The 21843-nt window shown below is 44.4% G+C and overlaps 1 protein-coding gene across 2 annotated transcripts in view; it reads right to left on the minus strand.

The window, feature by feature from the left end:
- Positions 1-21843, minus strand: part of RAD51B (RAD51 paralog B) — a 489897-nt gene that overhangs the window by 39988 nt on the left and 428066 nt on the right. For both annotated transcript variants that reach the window (XM_084867046.1, XM_084867047.1), the window contains one exon: positions 8214-8317. In XM_084867046.1, coding sequence (XP_084723172.1) covers positions 8214-8317 — 104 coding nt within the window. The remainder of the gene's footprint in view (positions 1-8213; positions 8318-21843) is intronic.

The raw sequence follows: 21843 nt of genomic DNA on the forward strand, positions 1-21843 counted from the left end.
GGAACCCTTTTGGGAACCATTGGAAGTCACTGCGGATATAAGTATCACATTTCCCACAAACCCGGTCATTTGATTGAGCTTGGGGACTCTTTTTGTCCAGTTCACCTACTAAAAGTCAGCACTGTACAGTGAAAATAGCAACAGATTAGGAGTTATTGAATTCCAGTTCCACTTCTGTCACTTCCTAGTTGTGTGATCCGAGTAAGTCACTTCACCTCCATTACTACCCCCATCTAAAACCGGGGGCCAGAACAGAGTTTGGGTTTGAGGACCACCCCTGTGAGAACCGGGGCCTGGGAACCTTCACTGTTAACAAACACCTGTGGCCGAAACCAGTTTGGATCAATGGATAGAGCGTCAGCTTGGGGACTGAAGGGTCCTGGGTTGAATTCCGGTCAAGGGCATGTACCTTGGTTGCGGGCATATCCCCAGTGAGGGGTGTGCAAGAGGCAGCTGATCGATGACTCTCTCTCATCGATGTTTCTAGCTCTCTATCTCTCTCCCTTCCTCTCTGTACAAAATCAATAAAATAAAATAAAAAATAAAAATAAATTTTAAAAAAACAACAACAAAAAAAAACACCCGTGATTCTTAAGCTCATGGCTGCTGAGAACCACCGCCTCGGAAGATCTCTAGAGGGTTCTTTCTAGTGAGAGTGCTGCTTCGGTTATAAATCAGTTCGGAGTTTATGTAGATACCAAATCCTTTCTCCCCTTTGTTTTTTCAAACCAAAGATGTTGACCCATTTTCTTCTCACTCACAGCTAACCAACCAAGGCTAAAATACAACATCCTGTCCAACCTTCGCTCTCAGATGAGCCAAATAAATTTCAGCGTCCTTGACTCTCCGGTCACTGCCTGTCCAAGAGATCTTGTAGCTGTTTCCTATGTTGTTTTCCAACTAAAAGCACTTCTCTTCCCGAGCGCGACAATGAGGGCTTCAGTTTGGTTCCAAAGCCCTGTGTCTCTTCTACTTCCTGAAGCAGCTGAGATTTCTCTAGAAATCTCTCATCTACATATTTGCCCTGGTTTACTTAGCAAGTTAGAGCTGGAGGGGTCACCGCATAAGATTTGGTACCAGACAGTGTGTACAAATAAAACTAGTCAGAGCTGGCGGAGAATGACAGAGGAGATAAAATACTAGTGAAATGAGGGGAAGTCACCTAAATACTCTGGGGGTAAACTAGGCATTCAGGTCCTGATGGTCAGAGTTCATGAACCTCCAAGAGAGAAATAAGGACCTGTATTATCTCCCATGAAATCAAATGTATTGAATTTACAGTAGCATTCTTTTAAAAAAAATATGTGTGTTTTTATTCATTTCAGAGAGGGAGGAAGGGAAAGAGGGAGGGAGGGAGGGAGGGAGAGAGGGAGGGATGGAGGGAGGGAGGGAGGGAGGGAGAGAAACATCAATGATGAGAGAGAAGCATTGATCGGCTGCCTCCTGCATGCCCCACATAAGGGATTGAACCCATAACACAGGCATGTGCCCTGACCAGGGAATCAAAACATGATCTCCTGGTTTATAGGTAAACATTCAACCATTGAGCCATGCCAGCCAGGCTACAGTAGTATTCTTTAGTCACAGATATAACTCTACTTGATGAAAAATAGTATCTAAACCCTATGGTGGTTTCCCTACCCTTGTTTTGTTTTTATTTCAATTTGAACTTTCATTGCCCCCATGTGGCTCAAAATCTCCTAGGAAAAACAGACTTCCCCCCTCAGCAGAGATGCATGGTCTGTCACAGCTAAAGCATCTGAAAGGGAGACCCCAGTCAGAACCACGGGAGCAACTGTAGAATGCGTTTTTAACTGGTTATTTCCAATGGCACCTCTTCAAGGGAAAGTTTTTTCTACTTGAGCCCATTCCAAAATAGTGATTTTTATTTATTTATTTTTTTTTTAGCACACTGACATTTTTCAAAGGGAGTCCCGTGGAGTTTGTTTGTTTGTTTGTTTGTGTAGGTGGTGGGAAGATATTGATGTTCTTCTCCCCAATGTGGAGACAGCAATGGGAAGTGTGCCCGTGGGTGCACCATGGACCTTTCTCAGCTGGAGCCAGTCTTTATGCTCCGCGAGTCCCAGCTCACGCACTAGGGCGCTGTTACTGCGTACTTGCAGATAGGATTTCCTCAGATTTTTAATACCTGTGACTGGTGACCTGAAAAAAAAGGAATCTTTTGAAGAGTCACCCTTCTGGGTTCCTCTTTTACACATTTCCCCAATCTGCTCAATACCTGTTAGAGCTCGTCTGATGGAAGGGTGTGAGCAGGGGGTTAGATTTCACACTCGAGCAGCTCTGAAAAGGGAGTAACCATTTATACCCGAGGCAATGGACTTGGCTAGGATTCTCTGTTCCTTCTGCTATTTCTGCAGATATTTATGCTTAAAAAATAATTTCTCCCAGGCCTGCAGCACAGCCAAACTTCTCTTCTGGCTGGATCCAGGCAAACACACACACACACACACACACACACACACACACACACACACGGGTCTCCTTGCCTAAAAACACAGATGAGCTGGAGTAGAAAAAAGAGAGAATAAGCACGGTGATCTGGGACCATTTTACAAAGGGAGAAGGGCTCATCTTTGAACGAGGGCAACTGTGTTTAGGGTTCTGCTTACTTACACGAAGGAACTCCAACCAGGATTTCAAGGGAAGCCTGGTTCCCACTCTCCCATAGTCCCCAGCAGGCTGGTTCTACAAAAAAAGGGTTCCTGTATTTTACAGTGCTTCTAAATAAGTATCTGCTTATAGCTGTCGAGTTTGATGCTGACTTTTAAAATGGACATTACTAATAGTTTGGGAGAACTATTATATTGAAAAACTCAGTTGCTATGGAGAAGAGTGATTCTAAATAAGCAGCGTGTTCTTCCCCAAGACTGAGTTCACACACAGCTAACATGGAGTTTGCTTCCTTATTTCTCTCTCTTTCTAAATAAATGTATTGAATGCATAAGTGTCAAGCATTGATCTTGCCTCTGAGGGGATGCAGGAAAGATTCCATCACAGTCCTCATGGGGCTCATCCTTCAGGTTTCACACAGGCCAAAACAGAGACAAATTTTGAGGTGCAACTGTGGGCAAGACTGAGGGAAGAGGGCCTGATTAGGGCTGGGCTGTTGGGGGTCCTCAGAGTAATGGTGTTTGTCTTTCAAAATATAAAATGGGCACTGAACAAAGAGTTCTGTCACCAGAAAGGAAACACTGAATAACTTCCAAGATGCAAAACAACCTGGGACTGTGAGAAAAGCCCAAGGATTGAGCGAGAGTGGAGTGATGTTATTGGTCTTGTCAACAATGTGCGTCTCTTACCAGTAGTCTCTTCCCTCAGTGATCTGGCACGTCAGGGTGCCTTCTCCAGGGAAGATGAAAATATTGTTCTAAAGCCCATTTAAATAAACCTTCTGGATGAAAAAGTCACCTCTTTCCAATTTGTTGAAATAAGAGAGTCATAATATTTATTTCATCAAGGGAGTGTGAAGCTTAGTTGGGATTAATTTACTTCAGTACTCCTTCTAGGGCACTTAAATTTTATATAATCCCATATGTGGTTTGTAGGAACAGACTGCATGAAGATTTGATGAGGAATAGTATGAATATTTCATCAAGTTTTTTCATCCTTCTTTCAAGTATAACCACCCTTGCTCTAGCTTTTTTAGTCCCTCAATACAAGGTGCCTGGTTACTGTGAGAACTTCCCAAGGTGGGCCTCAGCCAATCCAGTGTGGATGCTGCTGCCCCATTGTCAGCACAGGACCTCCAGCTGTGCTAGGGCTCTCCCTCTCCTCTAAGGCGCACTTGGCTCAAGATGCATGCATGCGCATGCAGCACCTACTGTTTACATGTTTATCATTTCCCCAAGTTGACTGTGAATACCTGCAGGGCATCAACTTACTTATACGTTGAATCTCTTACAAACATCTTGCACAGTAAGTAGCAGAGAAGAGATGATTAAATAAAGGTTTTTCAAATGAATGGGTACACACATCCTATGCTCATATTTTCAGGCAAAAACCAACCCAAGTCTTGGGAACCTATGACTTGACCTCCTGTCTTTCTCCTTTTGCTCCACCCTCACCCCAACATCTTCCCTTTTCTTCCCTAGTAACCCGATTTGATCTAAATCAGGTTTCTAACCTGGGGGAGCTCTACAAATAAAACGCACACTGAGGCCTGGACCCACCGGCAGGGATGCTGACTGCATTGGTCAGGGTGGGGCCCTAGTGCTGGTATTTTGTAACTACTCCTGGGAGGGGTCTACAGACATCCAGGCTTCAGAAACACAGGTTTAAAGTGATACTCAAGTCCCACCTTCTTCTGATAAGACTAACGTACCTCTTTTGAGTTTACCTTCCTCGGGACTCAGAGCAGTGTTAACCATGTATTAGGTAATAACCCATGTGATAGCATCTCAGTACTAGTTTGTGCTTTAATACCTGCACTTCATTTTGATAATTCATGAGCGTGCAGGTGGGCATGCGTGTGTATTATATATCTCAGTCATCTCTCGGACTAGACCAGAAGCAATTTGAAGGCAGGAACTGTCTGCTACTTCTTTGCATCCCCCTGCCATGCACGTGGTGAACCAAGTCATGCTTTTATTTATGTAACAAAACCAAATCCACTAAAACGCAAGCACAAAATGCCCGGCAATGGCCATTTTAATTCAACTCTAAGGACATGTCTTTAGTAAGAATAAAAATGTTGCAAAAAGGGTGGGGCAGGATTGAAGCCAAGGAGGAAAAGAGTAAATAAAAGTCAAATGGAAAAAAGGCTAAATTAGTCCAAAAGAAAATGCTTCCCAGCTTCACAAGAGCGTTTTCACAAACACTGAAGCAGAATAAACAAGAGAATTAACTTGGCTTGTGCCCTGATAAGGAGATTTCTTCCTTGGTTGTATAATTCTACAGCGTTTCCAGGGTGTAAAGAAAATAATCAGCCGGGGAGGACTCCGGCCCTCGGACTATACAATCCAACTTGGGTTCATCAGCTCGCTGGTCTGCTCAGCTGGCCCTGACCCCTTCCAGCTTCTGAGCTCAGACTAAGCCTCACATTTGAGCCCTGGTACAGAGCTCAATGTCATAGAAATGGGATAAAATGTAACCTTCATTCTGTAACCTTGATCCCTTGGCATGTGGCTTCTGCTTGAGCATTGAGAGGAAGAAAAAGAATAAAAAAGAATAAAAAACAAAAGCTCTACCTGTAACTTCCCATAGGAGCTGGTGTTCATCTCTGTCTATGGAATGATCTAGGCATGTCCTCCTACTAAGTGGTGTTATAAGAAATATTATTTGGAGCAATCATCTTAAAAGCACATATCCCAGAAAAGGTATGTCTTCATGGGGCTCCTCTACTTTGTCATGAAGTAGGACCACAGGAAAGGCTCAGTGAATCACTCAGCACACCCTCTGGTGAGCTGAAATCAGGGCATCAGGTCAAGGCGTGTTTTCTATATTAAACTTTATCCTACTTATCAGGCCACAAACGAACAACTGGTCCCCAAAGGCACACACATTTCTGTAGATTAATTAAACATACGTTCTTTGGCCTGAGCTGGCCATTTTAACGCTGGTCGTATTTTACTTTAAATTTTCATTATTGTTTGAAACATAATTCAAAAACATTTAACTCTGCTCTTGATTGATTAGCAATGATTGATTAGCGATGTCCTTTATAGATTAAGATAACACACAGACCCCTCTAAATAGGATATGAGCTAGTAGGCTGTCACTGATCTATCCACACTTTGATCTGGGTTCTTTTCCTAACCAGTGGCCTTCAATTGACCTTATGAACCAAGAACCAACAGCCACCAAAATGTTCCAATCACCAAAGAGACACAGAATAATAGCATTTGTTCTACTATCTACTTCCTGTTGACACTAACAAAATAGAGATGACTGGTTAATTTAGTAAAACAAATGAAAAAAAATGTGACTCTAACTTCTTTATTTACTAACTAGAGGCCTAGTGCATGAAATTTGTGCACTCAGGGGCAGGAGGTCCCTCAAACTAGCCTGTGCCCTCTCACAGTCTGGGAGCCTTTGTGGGATGTCTGACTGATAGCTTAGGCCTATGGAGAGCAGGCCTAAGTTGTTAGTCGGACATCCTTAGCACTGCCAGAGGCAGGAGAGGCTCCCACCACCATTGCTACACTCACCAGCCATAAGTCCGGATTCTGGCTGATTGGCGCCCCATTGTAGGAGCGTACTGACCAACAGGGGGCAGCTCCTGAGTTGAGTGTCTGCCCCCTGTTGATCAGTGCATGTCATAGCAACTGGTCATTTTACTGCTGGGCCAAAACTGGCTCTCTGATATCCCCTAAGAGATCCCAGATTGTGAAAGGGTGCAGGCCAGGCCAAGGGACCTCACCAGTGCACAATCAGGGCTGGGGAGGGATCGCAGGAGGGCTTCAGGGCATGTCTGGCTCATCTTGCTCAGTCCCGATTGGTTGGACCCCAGCAGCAAGCTAACCTACCAGTTGGAGCCTCTGTCCCCTGGTGGTCAGTGCACATCATAGCAAGCAGTTGAGCGGCCTTAGCATATCATTAGCTTATTAAGCTTTGATTGGTTGTATGGCCAACTAAATGACCAGACACTTAGCATATTAGGATTTTATTACATAGGGTAAACACTAACTAGAATTAGTAAAACTAGAATATGGGAGCCTCGAACCCACAATACCATGTATAATAGACTAAATCACAAAATCAGTGTGTGTCATCTAATATAATATCTAAAATAAAGATAAAGTACAAAAGTTTTCAAGGAGTGGGGTTAAGGATCCGTAAAAATGACTGAATCAACACCGACCCACAGGACCCTGCTTCCTCAAGGAGTCCAAGGAACAGAGCTTGATATTCCTTAGAGACATGCCTGAGAGCTGCAAGCAGGGTTTACTTAACAATACTTATAACCTGGGTACAAACTTAAGGTCATTAGGTTCTACAGGAACATTGTGGATGCATTCTACTGAAAAGAAAAGAAATGGATGCAGAACCCAGGAAACCTGAGTTATCAGGGAAAAGGCCCCATGGAGGCAAAGAGCACACCAGGGCCTGAGAACTCAAGAATGCTCCCCGGAATGAAAACAAGCAGCTCCATCGCCTCAGAACACAGCTGACTCAGTCCTCAGCTGGAACGCTATTTCACAGTCCGAGCGAACCAAGAGGAGTCCTCTGGTCTGTAACCAAGAGCACTCAGAAAGCTATGTCTGGAACAGGCAAGGGCTCCCGTCTGTTTTGGATGATTCCTGACTCCCTGAAAAAGAGCCAGTTCACCAAATGCAGGTAAAGGGCCACACACCCTTCCCACCACCCCCTCCGGGAAGGGCCACCAGCAAGCATAACATTTCATGCCTCTTTAATTAATGACTTGGATTTGTTATATATTTAGCAAACTGGACAAATCTGGGTTCTGCATTCTGCCCCATCCATTACATCAGAATAATCACCCTGGCTTCCCTCTCCTCCTGTGTGCAGAGGAGGTCGTGGTAGAACCTGGTCCACACAGGATGAAGCTGAAGTTAGCCATCAGAAGAAGAAATGTTTTAATTAGAAGACATCTTTCCAAAAGGTCAGACAGTGGTGGTCCTTTCTTAGGGGGTGGAGGGAAGATGAAGAAGGGGTAGAAATGAACCCTTCTGGGTGAGGGAGAAATTCTCAATTGAGGCCAGGACAGAAGCCACCAACAGGGAGCTCTTAGAGGCAGCATCCTTTCAGAGATCTCTCTAGCATCACCCAGTCCTTTAAACTACTGGCTATGAGTTGATGTAAAAGTACCCAGGACCCGGGGAACAGTTATTCACTCGGCAAGGTCTGCCTGGCCTAAGGTTTTCAAAGCACATTCATCTCAAGAAAAAGCACCATCACCTTTTAATTTGTATATGAATGACCCAGTGCTTGACCAATAGGGTGATCATTCACCCTTTACTGAGAGAGAACCTGAGATCCCTAGAGGTGTGTACCTTGGTCACTTACAAGTTATTGGCCACCATCAGGTCACTTACAAGCTATAGGCCACCATGCAAACTCTCTTGGGTCTATACTTACAAGTTTTTTTTCCTGTAAGTGACTGTATCCCCACTTCATTTTACTGCTGTTGGGACAGTTAGGGGTGCTTTTTGTTTTGTTTTTCCCTACGCCCTGTGTTGGGCCAGGATAGACAGCATGACCTTGACAATCACAAACAATGTCAAAGCACTCACCTGTCTTCTCTCTGAACCAAGGCTTTGGAAAATCAGCCGTGTGTTCACACTGTGGCTCCAGGTGTTGCCGAGCGCAGCTGTCACACAGCTGGATCCAGAAGGGCCTGAAACAGAGCAGAACACAGCTATGACCTTGATGCCCTTCCTTGTGATGGTGTTTCACAGACTAGTCATTGCTCATTGCTTAGAGCACACGGAGGCTCAGTTCATGACCACAGAAGCTGGTGAATTAAAGAAGGAGAGGGGTTAAATAATTTGACGCCAAAAATAAAAGCCAGCCTCAGGGAGGTCACTTTAGCCTCAGGGAAAGTGACCACGACAAGCTAAAGGTAACAGAGTTACTCAGCAATAAGAGGTCTCACTGCAAGGTAATTTGGAACCATTGCTAAATCTAAATCAAGCCACTCAACATCCATGGTAGAAAGGCAAAATGCTACTATCTAGAGTAAGAGCTGGTTATGAAATGGCCTTAGTTCAATAGGGTTGTAAAATGTTTTTGGCATAAGAGTTTTAACTCAGTGTTCCTTATCAATATAAAAAATGGTGGCATATGCATATAAACTTTCTTTCCCCTTCCAAACCCGCCCACACACACACCTGGAAGAGGAATCTGGAAGATCTCACAATTTCATATCTCTGTATTAGACATTCTTATCCCAAGAGAAACATTCTTTTACCACCTAAGACGTTCCTAAAAGAAGAGGATCTGAAGCAAACTCTAGTTTCCCCCAAGTTGTACTTCAGCTGCTGTCTTCCACCTCCAGAGCTTCCCGGTGCCTCTTGACATCTATTCTGCTCGCCTCCTCTTCTTCTTTCTCACGGGCAGGCTAATAGGTTCCATCCTCTAGCAGCCAGCCTTTGCTGTCATATCTAGTCGCCTCTGTCCATGTTTGGCCTGGGCCAGGGAGGAATTCTGGTCTTTTATCCTTTGTGCCTGAGGATAAAGTACTAATTCCTGAGCATACTTTGTCATCTGTGCCTGTAGCCCTCTCTGGCCCCACCATTGTAAGCTCTCTCCCTGGATGGTGCCTTGCAATTTCCTGACTTCTCTGTCCTCAACCTCCCTGACTCCTTGTCAGCAGCTGATAAAGCTTTTCCTCCTTTGACATCCAATAGTCTGGCCTCTTTTTCTTAGTGGGTGGACTGCAGAGAGCTGGCCATGACCAAAATCCTTCCTAATACCTAAGTGCCTTCAGTGGCTAGGAAATAAATTAATACAGAGGCCAGGTGTTTGCATTGTAACACATAGAAATTCTTTACTCCCACAAAATAGATGTACACTCTTCCATTTTTCTTTTAAAAATCTCAGTCTGTCTTTCCTTTCTTGATAGAGACACATTAACAGAGAAATGTTTTCTGCTTTAAGTACACCAACACGACCAGGGCTTGAGCAACTATTTTTTTTTTTTTTTTTTTTTTGGATTTTTATAAAACAGCTCTATTGAGATAATTCACACATCATACAAACCATCCACTTAAAGTGCAATGGTTTTTACTATATGTAGAATTGTTCAATCATCGCCACAATCAAACTCTAGGACACTTCCTCACTTCAAACGTAAGCCCCAGACCCTTAACCATAAGCCTCCAGCCCTTCTTTCCTGCCCCAGCCCCAGCCCCAGTCCCAGCCCCAGGCAACTGTGGTGAATTAGGGAATCCATCCAGGACCTCAAGGGGGAAGCCCTGTTCAGCTCTGACTGCTGATATCTTTTGCCAATTTGAATTCATAGTTAGCCACATCTTTTGATTTTTAAAAGAGAAGCCAGACATCAATATTTTAAGTACTGTCTCTTGATTTTTAAGTGTTGGTTTAGTTATGTGTTTTAAACACACAGTAAGCATGCATGTGCATCAGATATGACTCACCCCCACTAAGCTGGCAATGTCTGCACCACACCGATGATTCCTCAGCCCTTGTTTCAGCCCCTGACTTGCCTCAGCACCTGTCCTCTGTTTTGAACCACAAGAACTGTAAGCCTGACATAATGAATTTTAGCACCATAAATTCCTTATCTTCCAATAAGGCTCATATCTTCCCACAGAGATGCTCTTCTCTTTCATTGTCCCTGTCTTTGGCCTTCCATTTAATCTGGTTTGAAACCTGAGTTCCATTTTCAAGTTTCTTCTCTCATGCTCCTCACATCCAATAAATTGTAAAGCCCTGTTGGTTTGATTGTAAACCCTCACCTGCTTCCTTCCCAACCCTCCATTCTCTCCTACCCCAACCTTAGATCAGATCCACATGAGCTTCCACCTGGGACGAGTACCATAGCTTTCTACCTGGTCTCCACGGTACTGTTAGTCCTTCCCTATAAAATCCCTTCCTCCGTTCTCCGGCCCAATTGGCCTCCCTAAGCACACAGTTAAGCACACCGCCCTGCATTCACGATCAGCATGCTCACAGACCTTGTATGGCCCCCAAGTGCCTTCAAAGAGTTCTAAATTCCCAAGATTGGCATTCAAGGCTCTTCAGCCTATGCCCACACTGCCTTTCCACCACCCTCCACTCCATTCCACTTCGTGTAGATTTTGCCCCAACTTCTTCTCCATGGCCCCTCTATACCTAGAATGCCTCTATGTCCACACATTATCCTCCATACCACTTCCCTGATCCTCATATCTAAACCCCTAAAAACTTTCACTCTGTCATATTACTGCCATTTTCTATCCTGTGGTATGCTACTTGTGTGCTTTACTTTTCTCCCCGAGTGTATATTTCAAGAGGACCAAATCCATGTCTGATTCATGCTAGTACGCCTGAATCACTTAACACAAGGTCTGAGATTCAGGATGCTTAATAAATACTGGTTATATAAGTAGTTAATAAGTTATTCTTACTAAACATTGAACCATGTGATGTATTTGTTTTAGCAGATCTATATTCTTAGTTCTATCTTGCTTAAGCTAAATTAATGGTTTACCTTTTTCAAGCAAACTCTAGAAGCTTGTTGCTTAGATGCCTGCTACGTGATAGGAGAGGCTGGGTTTTCGAGTTTGCCAGGGAAAGGCTACAGGTGAATCATTAGAAGACGCTAATGAGGGAGGCACTAAAAAAAAAAAAAAAATGTTCTTGGTAATAAAACTGTAAGAGTGTCCCAGGTCCAGAAGATGATTTCAGAATTCAGAGCCACATCGGGCCAGTAGTCACTACTGAAAGAATTCTATGTTCCTAAACAGCACTTAACAGTAGCATATGCTTTGCTGGTTTTTAGAAAGGCAAGTTCAGATCCTAAGGGCCATGAGTGCATATGCCCATGGAAAAGTTTTCAAAAGAAACCCTGAGTGAGATAGCTGGAGGAGATAACTTTTCAGGAGTGCTACCGACACGGAGCCACCTACAAGTGCAATAACAACAAGGCCTTGAAAGTTAATAATAAAAGAATATTTTTAAGGTACCATCTGCTAAGCACTAGGTAAGCCCTTTATATAGGGAGCCCTTTGCCTTGTTTGAGTTTCATATCTTCGTTCCATCTTTTTACATCCTCACAACCACTCTGTGCGATAGGTAATATGGTTCCTATTGACAGAGTAAGTCTACGAGAGACTAAGTAACTATCCCAAGGTCACATGGTTGGTTAATGATAGAACCGGTGTTGGAAACTAGGCTGAATTGTAACCTCTTCTCCAATTAGCTTTCCCCGGAGTCCTGATGTCGAATAGCCTGCCGCTCTGCCAGCCAGGAGGGCCCCCAGGAAGGGCCTGAAGGCCCATCTTGGGGAAGACACTCAAGGGGGGTGTTGGGAGCATCTTATCATTCATCTCAACTCTGTGTGCTCCTTGGCTCCACACTCAGCTTCCCCTTTCCTGATGCACAGTGATACCCAGAGCAAGGGGTTCCAGAGAGCTATGCAGGCCTGGCTTGGCAAGGTGTTTCATCTGGCTCTACTGGCCCACAGCTGGACTCATGCTCACCAGCTGGCCTGAAGCTGGCCCTCTCTGGTTGAAGACTTAACAATCTGACTGGGATTAGAAAGTTATTTCACTTAACGGAGTCTCAAGTATGGGAAAACAACTGAAGGGTGGTTTTAGGTGGTGGAATCACTTGAGAGAGAACTGGGAGAAAGGGAAGCGAGGAAGCTGTTAGTTACTATCAATTTGTAACTTTTTTTTCAACTGGAAAACTCAGTGGTCTCATGTCTGTTAACTTGCAAGCATTCCCATGTGAGGGCTAGTTTAAGGCTCATTATTGCTGTTCATGGGGAAATTAAGGTAGAAGGAATCTGCTTACTGGCTTTTCAGAAAAGGCGACTTCCTGCCCAATGACCTAATTGGTCAGGAAATAGATACGTGAGTCTTCTCTCTGCTCATGTTAAGTGTAAGTTCTGAAAATTGGGGCGCTCTCTCCCTCCCTCCTTTTAGATGACTGATATTTAGACCTGCCAAGGCAATGTGACTTCATTGTACTGGCATTAGGTTGATTTCAACACAAATTAAAAAATCAAATAAACGAACTGGGTTTTAAAAATATTTTCGTTATTGGGGATTTTTCACTGTCACCAGTTGAGCCTGGAGAAGTATCCGAATGCACTATGGAGAGAAATGTAATTGATTTACTGTGAAGTCAGGTCTCTATAAAGAAGGCTGTGGGAACATTCATTTCCTACTCTCTCAGAGACTCTTTTAGGTAAGTCAAAGCATGTTCTCCTTCTGTGGTTGCTTACCCATCTGTAAGATGTGAATAATAATTCTTGCCTGGTTCCCGGTGATCTTTAGGTGAAGACACTTGGTATATATGAATGACAGAAACAATGATGATCAAACACTATAGATGGAATCTGGGAAGAAAATAAGTCTAATCATCGTCTTCTACCTTGTTTATTCTGCTAATAATGAGGCAAGCTCGTAAAGCTCAGTAATGAACTGGTTAAAACAACAGGATTTGGATTCTGGAATCTCTTTCATAACTACACGCTATCTTTTGGATCCAATTCCCCACTCCTTAGGAGTGGGCGTAGGTTACGAAGACGCATTTCTCACAAGGCAAGGAGCTTTCTCTGCACTGTACGCACAGGGTGTGGAGTCTTGTGCAATCGGACTGGAGGAGGATAATCAGCCTGCTATGTAGCCTTGATTTCCAACAAGGTAATGGGCCTCTGGTACCAACCTGTGTCAGCATGGGAGCCTTCAACGAAAAAAAAAGCTCCTGTGAAAACATTTCAATTTATGACTTCTGTGGCTTAGCATTTCTCGGAGGTCAAACTGAATCTCCAATACATAACATAAAAGTGTCTGCTGTGCAGCAAAAGGTCAACTTTAAAAGAATAGGCTTTTCCATGTTGAAATAAATTAAAGTGTAAACAAAGCAGTTACTCTCAGAATAGGAACATGGGGGAAGGAAAGTTCATGGCCTAAGAGGCTGGATATTGTGAACATTGGGTCCCTCCTATTCCTTCAGATGAAAGGCATCTTATTGAGACTAGAAAGAGGAAATTAAAAAAAAAAAAAGAAAAGAAAAGAAAAATATTTTGAGAGCTGAAAGGGAAGGAGGTGGTATGTTACCATTGGAACTGTGGTTCTCTTTCTTATCTCTTATCTTCACGTTCTAAAGCACGTTCTATAGAGCCTGCAATAGCATATGGGCAGCTGCTGGCTAGGAGGCGGGAGCCTGGAGTTCTACTTCTGACTTAGATGTGGGCTTTTAGTGAGACCAGGTGGAGGAAGGAGAGGAGGTAACAACAAACATTAGAGTAGGCCTTGGTAATGACCAGCTTTTGTTTTTTTGTTTTTTACTTCTCTGAGCCTCAGTTTCCTCATTTGTGACAAGAAATGGTTGTTCTCAAAAGTTCCTGCCTGTACTAGGAACTTTGAATCTATGGTATTTTGATGACAAGAAATCAGCTCCTCATTCTGGACCTCCCTTTTTCCAGGAAGTTTGAGAATGCTCTATACCAGTGATTTTTCAACCTTTATTTTTTTTAAATCTCATGGCACACATAAACTTATTAATAAAATTCTGTAGCATATATATGCATATATACATATATATATATATATATATATATATATATATATATATACACATATATATATATATTTGCCAATCTGACAAAAAATAGGTATAATTTTGATTGACTTCCCAAAAAATAATTAAAAATAATAGTAATTACCTACTCTTTTTGCTCCAAAGTGACTTTTTGAAAAATCAAGTGCCTATACTTGTATATTAGAATTTCTGGTACCAAGAACCAAGAATTAACCAATCAGATGCAACCTTATTATGTGATGTGACCATTAGGATGCAACTCCATTATAGGTCCGATGGTTCAAGACAGGGCATTCACACCAGATGGCTATTGTGGAGTTGGCTGTTATCATTTTTTTATTTGACAATCTAAGGGAAAAGAGGCCAGTGTCCCTGACTAAGTAGTCAGGTACTGATGTTTTAAAAATTCTTGCAGCACTCTGGTTGAAAATCTCTTCTCTACTCTAGGTGCTAACTTGGAATGGCTATGATCTACCCAGCACTCATTTAGCCTGAAGAGAGTATGGACATGTGGTTCTTCCCTGGGAGCAGATTTCTCTCCAGATGAGACTGTTTCTTAGTCTGTCCTACCCGCTAAAACCTTCTAATGGGTAAATCATAAGTTGTGGCCAAGTCCCAGCAAGCACAACTTCATAATAATGAAGCTTAAAGATGGGAGTCTGAGTGAGAGAGCAGAGATTAAAGGGGGATTATCATCCACGAAATTCAGTTTCTCTTGTTTAAGCCCAGGCCCATGGAAGTTGCTGAGCTACAGCATATGTTTTATGTTGGGTCATTCATTTGAACTGGGGAGGGGACTGAGAAGCTCAGTGAGCCCCAATAGAAAGATGACAGGGGGAAATATTTAGATTTGCTTTCCCCCAAATTTCCCAGAGTATCCTTGGACTACCTCTGCTAGTGGGTCATTAGCTCTCATTCTATGTGATGCAGAAAGTCAGGATTTCAGCAACCAACGCTAAAAAGGGTAAGTGGGGAATAAAAGAGAGAGGAAGACTGCCTAGCAAGGCTATTTCTAGAAGATGCATACAAGACGACCTACAAACTCCATGAGGCCACAGGGCAAAGGTATCACATCACATATGCTCACACGTCTCTCCTCCAGCAAAATTAATTTCCTTGGGGGCTTGTGGTTCACTAACTGAACCCATGAACCAGCTGTATTTAGTGCCCCGTACTTCCTTGGGCCTCTAAAATTGACAATGGTCTGTAGGTCAAGTTCCAACGGAAGTGATATTTCTGACCTAGCTCTATAAATAGAGCACTGGAAAAACCCATCAGCTGCAAATGGTCCAGGGACCACACGCTATCTATTAAGCAAGTAACCGCAGACTCTGTGCTGCCATTTTAGATGAGAGAAAAAAAATCTTGTTATTTATAATCTTCAGAGCTTTGAGATTCTCAAAATACTCTTAAGCTATTAGTCTTCTTTTGGATTTACAAATAAAGGATCTGAGGCATAAAACCACATAATAACTGCCTCAGTATCAGCTGCCCACTGAGGAAGGCATTTGCCGGGTGGAGAATAAGGCTCCTTCACTCTGGTACAGTGGGAAGTTTCATTCCCAGGGTCTCGTGGCTAGAGGTGAAAGAGGTGAATGCAGTTCAGAGCCTTTACTTACACAACACACCTAGGCCGATCCAAGTCTCAATAAAACTCATTACTGAGGAAGGTAAGAAATGTGAAGAAGACGAGAAAAGGTGGGGCAATCATAAGTTTTGGAATGCAAGAGAGATGGATTATTCCCCCACAGCCAAAGGTAGAAACAGTGAGCTAATCACTGGGATAAAGACTGGAATGCACCAGCACAAACCACTGAAACAACTCGGTTGGCTAGTGTGGGGGGAAGAAAGTACTTTAACTTTCCCAGTCTTACAGTGGTTACACAAGTTATCATCCAATAAAGCCACTTTTGAAAATGAAACTGGGGCATTTTAATAATTATATTGGGGTAACAGAGAAGTCAGGATTGTTCTGGGCACCACGTAGCAAATGTCCCAAATCAGAGGATGCTCACCCTACAATAAATGGAGAGTCTAGACTTCGTCTCATTTATCAACCAAAAGCCCCACTATGTTTGCCATGACAACCATGAATGTCTTCAAAGACAGTTGGGAAAACAATAGGCTTGAACTAGGTTATCTGAATAGAAGGAAGCAATTTCCTCCCCACGTGGCTCAACTTCCAACGCTCCCCAGGAGTCCGTGCTTCCAAATCCTTGTTCCAATGAGACAGCTTTCCTCCTGCTCGCTACCTTCTATTTTCGGGGAGGGGAGAACCCTGAATGGTGACCAGCAGCTAGGTCTCCTGACCTTTGAAAAGAACTCTTTCATTAAAAATAAATTCACTCACTAGAGAAAACACCAACTATCCTTAAGTAAACACTAGAAATAAAATAAACAAAACCCCAACCATTTCAGGGAATCTGTGGCATTTTCTTTTTGAACTGAATATAGGCTAAGAAGATGCTTATGTGAAACAGGCTTTTCCCCACAACAGCGTGTTCCATCTGCTCGCTGTGGGAAGACAATCACTCTGACGGTGCCACTCAGCCATCGAGGTAGGACCCGTGCTTTTCTGCTCCCTCTGCGGACCCAGAGGCAGCTGGGTTCCCACACGGTCATCATCTCATTTTATGACCATTAGGTTTTTTTCAAGTAACTTTTTTCTTTCTTTCTGGCAGAAGCAGAAGAAATACTTATTCCGATAAGTATCTTATTCTGATTTCAGATTGTTTATTGTTTTGGCTGCTGGGGGAAAAATCCCGCTCAGCTGTGTGCATTCAGCCAACTGCCTTTGGAAAAAGCTGGGAAGAGTAAAAAGTGGCACATCCCTTCTCGGTGTTGAACGACAGGGAAGGAATATTTGGTAGCTTTACACATCCAAGGAACCGGCCTGGACAGTGATAGCCCCGTTGTCTGAAGAGCGAAGGGACAATTTGCCTTTTGGGAAATCAGCACCAGGCAAACCAGGGCCGAGACAAGGTCCTTCCCATGGCCTTGGCTGCGCAGAGCTGGGCCCAGGCACATCTGCCAGGCTTCAGGCTGGCCCTAGATCACTGGCTCTTTGTAAGTAACAGGGACAGAAAGGAAAAAAGAAATGTGGTGGGTTTTTTGTTTGTTTGTTTGTTTGTTTTATTCATTTTAGAGAGAAAGAGAGAAAAAGAGAGAGAAACATCAATGTGAGAAACATTGATCTGTTGCCTCCCATATGCACCCCCGCTGGATATCGAACCCACAACCTAGGAATGTCTTCCTAACCAGGAATCCAACCTGCAGTTTTTTGGTGGATGCTGCAACCAACTGAGCCACCCAGCCAGGGCGGAATGCTTTTGTTTATCAGGAAATCTGTTCCTGAAGAAAAACACTTCTGTGAAAACATCAGTGGCTTAATATATCATTAACACAAAAAGACTTTTCAACTAAATGCAATGTCTAATCCTAGAATGGATCCTGGATACACACACACAACAAACAACAACAACAACAACCACAAAATTGCTAAAAGGACATTACTGGGGCACCTGGCAAAGTTTGATGAAGGCTGATATATTAGTAACAGTATTATATCAGCATGAATTCCCTGGGTGAGATCATTTTGTATTATGGCTATGTAAGAGAAGTTCTTGTTCTTAGGAGATAAATGCTAAAATATTTGGGATGACGGGTTATGATGTCTAAAACTGACTCAAATGATTCAGCAAAGATAATAATAATAAATTAATATTATAAAACGAATAACAATAATATGAGAGAGAAGAGAAAAAAATGTGGCAAAATGTTAACAATCTAGGTGAAAGGTATATGGGAGTTCATTAAACTTCCCTTGGAACTTGTATGCGTGTTTAAACTATTTTTTGTTAAGTTGGTTGGCCTACCCTCGGAGAGGACCTGGATCTCTGTATGAAATCAGGACAGGGGATGGGCTCGCTGGAGAAATTCTTGGGGCAACGTTTCATATGTGTTTTTATGCATCAGAATCACCTGGTTTACTTTAAAAAATGCAGAATTTGCTGGGACCGGTTTGGCTCAGTGGATAGAGCGTCGGCCTGCAGACTGAAAGGTCCCGGGTTCGATTCCGGTCAAGGGCATGTACCTTGGTTGCGGGCGCATCCCCAGTGGGGGGTGTGCAAGAGGCAGCTGATCGATGATTCTCTCTCATTGATGTTTCTAACTTTCTATCCCTCTCTCTTCCTCTCTGTGAAAAATCAATAAAATATATTTTTTAAAAAATGCAGAATTCTTGTTCCCAATCCCACTAATGAATCAGAATCTCTGAGGGATGAGGCCCAGGAATCTGCTTTTCCAAGTGCTTCCTACATATCCCGAAGTCTGAAAAAAACTCGTGCATTAGGCATTTGCTGTTTTGCCTGCAACTGCAGACTTCTCAGCCCCCACGGATGGTCCGTGCACTGTCCTGGGCACATCTGTGTTAGGAAACCTCCACCTGCACCTTGTGATGTGGCTCCGCTCCCTGGTCCTCATGGAAGACACCGTTCTGGTGAATGCCCTTTGGCCCAGTTGTTGACTCCTATCTGCTGACGTTATCCCTCACCCCACTTCCCAAGGGGAAGGGGGAGAGATATAAATGCCCTTTAGGAATGCCATACCTCATCTGGTTGGAGTTGTTCTTAGAGGAGCCACCCAAACCCTAATCCCCAAAGCGGAGGAGGGGCGGCTCATAGCCGGTGTCGTGAAACCGGACAGGACTGGTGATGGATCCCAGGCCCCCGCTCAGGCGCAGACCCTCATTAAGGCCCCTCAGTCAGCATCCGTGACCTGCATTTCTTCTAGACGCCAAACATAGCTCAGCTTTCGGAGTTAAAGCTTCCCTTTGTTTCTTTAGTGACAACAGGAACAGTGTGGAAGTGAAGGAGAGAAGAGAATAAAGGGGGACTGAAGCTAGGAGCCCCGAGGGGCTTGGAAAACTCCAGAGTCCTCACGTGCACCTGATGAGTGAAATTTAAGTGCATTGACACATACTGCCACCCTCCATCCGCAACAGTGATGTAACCACCATTCCCGTCCATGACAAAGTGGTGACCTGATGTCGGAACCCCCCTGGTCAGAGGCAGAGCTGGGTGGGGCCTGGACCCAGGCATTGAACAGCTTTCTGCTGTCCCAGCTGCCTCCCTCTTGGCATCCCAGGTCACCTCATTGTGAGAATGCTTTTAATTATCACCTCGCACAGAGTGGACGGTTTATGGCTGTGCTTTCCTCCGGCCCCATATCAAGCACCCCTTTGGGAAGTGGGATGATCACGATAGGAATCAGGATGCGCTCGGGCGTGGGAGGGAGTGGATTGCTGGCATCACATATGTTTGCTGCCCCTGAAGGCTCTGAGCGGGGGTGGGGAAGGATGGGGGTAAGAAGTAGACTGTTGATTGTTCGGTGAGGCAATCCCAGCATCCTCAGCACTTAAGTTGCCAAAGGTTCTTTGGGTTTCTTTTCCCAAACTGGTGAATTCAGCTTGGCTGCAGAGTTTCTTCAGTTCAGTGTGTGTTTCCCTGAACTCTGGAGCTGAGAGAGACGGAATAAAGGCTAAGAGAAACTGCTGCCCTGCTTTCTCTCTTTTTGGGGTGTGCACACACGTGCGGGCATATGGCATGAGGGATATCCCATGGCCATCACACCAACGTAAGGCTCACAACAAACTGGAGGCACTGAGGCGGGAAAACTCTGCGTGTGACAGGCATTCCTAGTGGCCCCCCCGGGTCACAAGCTGCCAGGGCTGAGCGATGTGCAGATTGCCAGGGCGTGGAGAGAACTTTCACTTCCTCAAGCGTTCCTTCGCAAGAGTGTCTGGATCCCCAGCGGTACAGCCACGTACTTCAGGCAGTAGCCTCATGGCGGGAGAGGGAAATGACGAACAAAATATGCTGATGCTAACAGGGTTATTTTAATTGGGGGAACTGGTTTGGTGGCAGCAGGCGGTCAGTACACATCTGTGAAATTTGAGTTCCTGAGCAAAGCAATTTCCTTCTTCCTTGAAGGCCACTGTTTGTGTAGAAACGGGAAAGAACTATGGGTTTACTGCGGATAATTAGCTCCACAGGGTGATCAAGACCACCAGCTTGGTGTGACTTGCCCCTCATCTCAGACGTCAGATGATACAGGACATCACAGCAAAGAACTATGGGTAACATTCTGGGATAATTAGTAAGTTCCAGGCACTGGGCTCATACCCTCTATACCTTATCTCTATGAGGGAGATACCATCATCCTACCCATTTCCCAGGGAAGGAAGCTGAGCTGTAGAGAAAGTGAGTGACTGCCGAAGGTCCCCCGGCAAGGGGCAGAGCCAGAATTTGAACTCAGCCGTCTGCCTAGATGCTTCTTTCACTGTTTCTCTCGGCCATTTAGGAAGTATGACAAGAATGACCGTTCGTCTCTTCCTTTCTCTGGGAGGGAAAACTCTGGGAGCCCTCCTCATGGGACCCTCTCCATGCTCATTTCTTTTCCTCGTTAAATGGTAATATTCAGTTTCTCCTTCAGAGCCATCTGTGCCTGTCTGGGAAAGTGTACGTGAATGATGTCCTCCCCCTGTTGTTGGGAAACTCTTCGTCATGTGATAGGCTTCTAGAAATTGATACCAAAGAAAAATAAATCAGGTTCTGTGGATTTCCAACTGAAAACACGCAAAAGAGCCTCAGTTGCCAAGATCACGACTGGCTTTCCTTCTGTGACTCTGATCCCCACATCTGGTTCACCTTCTTCGCCAGAAGTGCATGATTATTTACCCTTTCTACGTTCGAGGGTGTTTCTGTATTTTATGACATCTCTAAGTGGAATTGCTATGTTAATCATCATTACAACCCCACTGAAAATTACGTTCTTCCATGTATCCGTGTGAGCGCTGCAATGACAAATGAGCAGAGGGTACGTGGGATGGAGCCAGCAGAGCCCCACGAGAAGCCAGCGAGGCCATTTTCTCATCTGTAATGTGTCTGGGGGACGGAAAGGGGGACACTGATCGCGGTGAACATGTACATGCACCCACTACAGTGTGGCCCGAAACGGTTCCAGGTGCTTTCCGTGCTAAACATCTCTTCATCATCTCAACAGCGATATGCAGTCGGATGCTATTATTGCCCTTAGTTTACAGTTGATGAAACCTTATCCCCATTTGTACAGTGAGTAAGTGATGGAGACAGGACTCAAACCCTGGCCGCCAGGCCCCGGAGCCTGGGCTCCGGCTTCCCCATGATTCTGACAAGCAGCCAAGGCTGGAGTCCTTGTTCTAGCGGACTTCCCATGTCAACAGCTGAGCCTGCTGTTCCGCACTGTCCGTACAACTGAGTGGGTTATTGTAAGGTCTCTAGCCAAGTATGGCCCGTAAAGTTTTCGAGATATTACCATAGACTCGTCTTGTTTATGAAACAGTAATGGCATAAACAGAAGAGTTGTGTATTAAGCGGGTTTTTGGGTTTTTTTTTAAGTGGGAGGTTTTATCATCACTTGTTAAGGAAAGTGACATGGCTCAGGTCACACATTGGTCATGGGTCGGCACTGGGACGAAAGCCCTTTCACATACACTCCTCGAGCCTCAAGACCAAGGCTCCACTCGGAGACAGCGCGGCCTCCTGCCTGCCCCGCACCCCTGCGCACAGCTGTATGTCAGCCCGAGGGACCGCTGGGGCCGCTGTGCTG

Source organism: Pipistrellus hanaki, assembly GCF_964339955.1.
Source record: "Pipistrellus hanaki genome assembly, chromosome: 1".
Lineage (NCBI taxonomy): Eukaryota > Metazoa > Chordata > Mammalia > Chiroptera > Vespertilionidae > Pipistrellus > Pipistrellus hanaki.